This window comes from Athene cunicularia (genome assembly GCF_003259725.1).
Source record: "Athene cunicularia isolate RWA chromosome 2 unlocalized genomic scaffold, athCun1 chr2_part1, whole genome shotgun sequence".
In the NCBI taxonomy this organism is placed as follows: domain Eukaryota; kingdom Metazoa; phylum Chordata; class Aves; order Strigiformes; family Strigidae; genus Athene; species Athene cunicularia.
The window spans coordinates 42,990,997-42,996,996 of NW_020799095.1; the positions used below are offsets into that span (position 1 = coordinate 42,990,997).

The window sequence follows — 6,000 nt, forward strand, 5'->3', positions numbered from 1 at the left end:
CAAAATATTATTTAAATTATGATGATAAATGCTTTATAGTTACCTAACATTATTAAAGTACATTTCTTGTACATTAGTGACTTGGCATCCAGAGTGTCCTTTAGCAATAAAAATCTCTCTTTACTTTTTCTTCTCCCCCCACCCCTGAAGACTATTTAGAGAAAAATCATTGATTAATGACAGTTCCCATTAACTCCAGAATAAAATGTGCATTCGTTTTACTCCAATTCTCTTGGTGACCTCAAAGGAAAGTCTTAATGTTAATAACAGGTTTTTCTTCCTGGAAAGTTTAAAGGTATTTCTGTCTAGGATATATGTGATGCAATTAAGCATACTTCAAGTGCTATCTGTTGTATGAATGCAAAATACTAACATATTAGTAAAATAATAATTTAAAACTTCAAGTCCTGCAAAAAAAAAAAAAATTTCAAGTTATTTCTTTTATGCAGAAATTCTTCAGACTTCATTCTTTCATAAGCCACAATGATAGATCACATCTCATTACATGTGTAGTTCTAACCAATGAAGTACCTTTGAAGCAGGGTTTCTATTCATAGTTAGTATAAATGTAATTCCTTTCACTGAATATATGAATAAGAAAAACTTAGGAACTTACATAATACATAGTATGTAAGTAAACTTTTATAATTGTGCCAAATTTTGTGTTTGATCGCATGCACTCTTTTCCTTTGTAAATTATTACATTATAGTTTCTATAGTCTCGTTACCCAGAAATTTTCTTCAAAAATATATTTACTGTATTTGTGTGTGTGTGTATTTTTCTTATATTTAGTATACTTTTAGGATGTTAGAACTTAAATTTCTTTATTCTTTTCATCAGATGTGCACATTAAGTTGGATATATTGTTGGGATGAGTGGAGAATGAATGCAACATTACATATACAGATTTATTTTTCTTTAAAAATGCACAATGAAAATTTTTTGCGAAACCCTGAATACTGCACTCTGCCATTCTTCTTTTGGTTAATCAACACCTTCCTCTGTAAATGCCTTATAGATTTTAATGCCATAAAGGACCATTAGGCTACACCCATAAAGGTCACCACAGAATCAAATAATTTCCCCTGATAAGATATTCAAAGAAGTGATTACCTCTGTTGTTAAAAGATAAATACTTTGTGGTATCGTTCTGGTCAGAATCAGCTATTAGATCAGATATGTCCAAAATCTTTTCTCCACACATGTTCTTGAAGAACATGAGCGAGATAAATATTACGAGTTTCTTTATTGTCCATGTATCTTACAGTTGTGACAACAGGACTAAGCTTGCATTGATGTTAGGCATATAAAATTTGAAACTGCATGTCATTGGATGGTGAATTCCAGTGATGATCTATGCTGCACTTCGGTGAATAATAATTTCAATGCCTCCGCTTCATAATAAGAATAGTATTTACAGGAGTATTCTGAAGTTCAGTTAATGTTGTTCAAATTCTTTCAGACAAGCACAAGATACACACAGGAAACCACAAGAGGTATAAAAATGTATGCAAATGTAGCTAATGAAGCAAAAGGAAGAGGGCTAAATGGTGTCTTAATAGGTTCTCTTTAAAAACCTATTTTGATAAGGCATATTATCCCATGTCTCTTGATTATGAATCTTACATTTTTTAATAATCTCTTCCAGCGTGCTGGGACCAGCTGTGACCTTCAGAGTGCACTCAAACCTTCAAAACATTTCAACTGCAGATGTTGCCAAAGCAGCAGGTAAGTCCTTGTTCTCCATTCCCAAATGCTGACCTCCTATGTGTCTGTTTAGCGGACAGTAGCACTACAAACAGCACAGAGACATCCCATTCTCCCAGAATATTGACATTTAAAGAAGGAACTAGTCAAGAGGTGAGTGGCACATATGAGAAATTGAAGTGTAACATCTCTGAGTCAATTAAAACTGCTTGAGACTTCATTGTTTGTCAATAAAAAGAATAGAGACTTGTAGTCAAGGTCTAGGATGGTGAAAAACTCTTTAGTGTTGTGTTGAACTCATAAGAACAGATTGGTTATTTGTAAATGAGGATGTAATACCTTCGCTTTTCTGATATTTTTTTTACTTCTTAGCCTTAATTTCTGGATCAAAAGATGGTAGAAATATACCTTTGTTAGTGTGCTGTTTAGGCAATTTCAATGACAAGTTAATCTTGGGAGTAAATGTATTTCTGGAGCTAAGCTGATTCTGACTAAGTACCACTGTTCTAAGGACTCCTGTTGGCTTCTTGTCAACTTGACTATTAACTGTATTATGGAAGTAGTTGACTGCAAGAAATAATTTCTGCAAAGTGACTGAATTGATAACTGATTTGCTTCCAAATTACCCAATTGATAGGTGTTTAAAATTGTAAATAAACAAGTTGCAATGTTGCTTGAAAATAGAAACAAAAAAAAAGTTTATTTAAATAAACCCTGGGAGCCCAAACCTGTCCATTAACTTATCCTTCACCATGGGTTTTAGTTACAGAAAGAACTGGGGTAGTTCCCATGCCAGAACTTTCCTTTGCCTGGGACCCATTGGAGAAAGGTCTCGTTAACTGGTGCTTAGAGAGTATCAAATGGGATGTTTTTCTTGAAAGGGTTTAACATGCCAAAAAGCCATAGATGTGTACTGTAAAAAGTAGAGAACTACAATAAAGTAATTACTGAATTATGGAGCACCTGAATGTGTATGGTTTACCTGGTAAAAATTCATATGGCTGTTTTATAGCAATGCCCTGCCTTGTAAACCTATTGAATCTCTCTGAAGGGATCAACAAATATGATGCAGCTGGTAGAGCCTGCCTGGGTTGCCAAAGACTTTTGACAAGGTCTTTCACTAGAAGTTTATAAGGATTAATTTTTTCTTAGAATATGGAATATGGAACATGAAAATAGTTGGTCAGTAATTAGCTAAGAAGAGAGATTAGTTAGGAATCTCTCCTAAACCAGAGATTAGGAATAAATTATTAGTTTTCTAAAAGGCTATAGATAGCAGAAAAGTGGAAGGATTTCTGCTGGGACTGTGGCATTCAACATACTTATAAATGAGTTGGAAGAGTGTGATGAGAAATCCTGCTAATAATACTAAGTAATTCACAGTATTAAAAACATTACCAGACTGTGTGACTGGACTCAAACTAGCAGATGAAATTAATTGTATATTAGTGTTAAAAAAATGCATATGGAGAAAAAAAATAGAAGTTCTAGGTCTAAATAACCTTTACTGCTCTTGAGTAAGAACTTAGTGTAGTAATAGGTAATTAATGAAAATAACAATTCAGTCTTCATTATCAGTTAAACAAGGAAAGTGTTTTTAAGAATTATTTGGAGAGAAATAGAAAACAGAATATAATTTGTTTTTACGTAAATCTATCCCTTCCTTTTATTTAAACACAACATACAGTTCTGCTTCTCGCACCTCAGAGAGGTTGGAAACTCTGAATGGAAAGTTGAAATGGAAAGTTTCAGGGAAAGACAGAAGGCTGTATAACAAATGGTGAAATATGGCAAGAATCTTTATTTGGGAAAGAAAGATGAGAAGAGTCTGTCAAGTCCAGAGTGGCACAGTGTGTATGGATGGGATTGTGCAGTGTATCTCACAGTGTAATAACTGATGAAACTGGCAGAAGGCAGGTTCAGAATACATCAGAATGCAGTTTATATCTTTGCCTATTGTGAATAACGAAGTTTACATATGTTCAAGAACTTACATGCAAACAGATTCATGGAATAGACATCCACTGAAATTTAGCAAGTCCATAGAAACCTTGTCAAGTTCAGGAGGTTCCTCATGTGCCTTGACTTGTTCCTAGCAAGCTACTCTCAAATGTAGAGATGTTGTGACTAGTTTATTTCAGCAAAACTTGAGAAGTAACATTACTTTTTTCCTTACTGCTGGGATCAAAGTAGTTGTCTTCAACTTCCTTAACTTAAATATTGCTGACAAAATAAGGAGGTTCTGAAGACAGAAAAATGTCACCCCAGCGGAAGTTCTATGGATTCCCCAATGTAAAATAATCTTTTATATTGTAATTTTATCTAGTCCATATATACATATCCCAGGGATTTCCTAACTTCTCTTTCTTTAGTACATTAAAATTTTCAGGTTTTGATGGCTGCAGAAAGGAGTTTGTAGGAGTCTTGCATCAGCCCCTTGCAGTATGTCACCATGGCCATAGTATTGTTTGCCAAACCTTGAGTTTGCCATTTACAAAAAAAAACCCAAACCTCTCAATTCTATCTAGCTGTCAAACATTTTCAAAGTATCTAATTTTTCTAACCCATAAGTAAGGTTGCAGTAGCTTGCCAATGTACTCGCTAATCAGTTCATTTATTTTAAGCAAACTTCTTACTTGCAGATCTCTAAAGCCAAAAATAAATTGAGTTGAAAGATCAACACAGTATATACTTATATAAGAAGTTTTTTCAGGCTTTAGTTGTAATTAGAAATTTTAAAAGTCAACAGTGTCTTGAACAAAAGCATTCTAAAAATTTAATTTACTGAAGGAAACAAAAGCAGAACAAATCCAAGCCTGTTTCCAGGGCAGGAACAGGTACTTGTACGTACTCCATGCTGTACTGCCATTAGGTAACTTGACACCCATCCAGGAACTCTGAAAGCAGATCTTGTTTACAGAAAATGAATAGACAAAACTGACAGAATTTCACTGTCCGTCACATCCTTAGAAACAGAAATAATTTAGAAATCAAGGTAATCGGATGCCATAGTAATTATGGGAATGAAAATTATCCAGATTTGCAAAAAGGAATCTGTTTGTGCAGATGCTATGTACATGCACATCTCACTGATATTCACAGGAACAGTTTTTGTGCAGCAGATTGATCATATTATTCATTAGTATATATTTTTGTAACCAAAATGGATAAACTGCATATTTTCCTTGCATTATTTAAGTTTAAATATAGGGAACTGTATTTAAAGATTTCCATCTGACCCTGTGGAGTTCGACAAATGTGCAGGTTAGAGAAGGCATGGGACTCTTTAGCAACTATGCAAACAGATGAATGACTTACAATATCTACTAAAAAAATAGAGATATGGAAGTATGGTAATAAAAATAGTTCCTATGTTTTCTTGGAGTCTCAGATCTGTTCTCCTTGGTGTACGTGAGACCTGGCCTGAGGAGAGATAAAGCTCTCTAAAACCTTTCAGCCACATTCTTGCCGATAAAACTTTTTTCCCAGTAATTTACAGTTCCAATTTTGTGTCAATGTTTTGATTACTTTTTTGTTGCAGTTTCTAGGGCTACATAATTATATAAGAAAGCTGACAACAGAGTAATTTAAAATTGGGAATAACTTGCTTTCTCACATTAACAATACCTTTATTCACTCTTTGACTACTGAGCAGAAGGACAGCCAACATTTTGCCAGCATTGTGTATTTTGATGTTCATAATAGAGAACATACCTTGCATCAAGTAGCTGTCTTCTGGTCTGGTTTAAAAAATCAGCTCAATTGTGCAGTGTAATTTTATCTCAACATCTTGAAGAAATAAAATTTCTTGAGGCATAGATGACCTGCTTTAGAAGTAATTACACTTATTACATTACATCATTTAGACAAATTAATGTGGATTTCATTTCTCTTCAGTTTAAAGGTTAGGAGAAATTTAGCAGAAAACAATTATCAGTAAGATAATTCCATTTATAATATAAAATTGCAATGTAGTCAATATAGTAATGAGCAATGACTTTGCATTATAGGTACTCTAGAATCCCACCATTTATGCAAAGACATGTGTAGTAAGTGATAATTAGAAAAGAGGAATATTCTGAAGTTCCTAAGCATAGAATTTTAGCATCATATGACTGTAACAATCATAAATAATTCACCCATGAAAAAGACACCAAGTCTCGTACACAGACACTTGGCCTTGCTGAAATGAATTAAAAGCATTTGCTTATGTGTAGGATCATGCTTACTTTTTTTGGTGTTGTATTAAAATGAAACGTTTTAGGTTTTATTAAAAAATAAAAAAAAAAAAA

At 33.6% G+C, this 6,000-nt stretch overlaps 1 protein-coding gene across 1 annotated transcript in view; it reads left to right on the forward strand.

Moving 5' to 3' along the window:
• The window catches only part of PTPRN2 (protein tyrosine phosphatase, receptor type N2), a 616,207-nt gene that overhangs the window by 243,024 nt on the left and 367,183 nt on the right, over window positions 1-6,000 (forward strand). Inside the window, exon 11 of the mRNA XM_026843491.1 lies at window positions 1,650-1,729. Within this exon, the coding sequence (XP_026699292.1) occupies window positions 1,650-1,729 (80 nt within the window). The remainder of the gene's footprint in view (window positions 1-1,649; window positions 1,730-6,000) is intronic.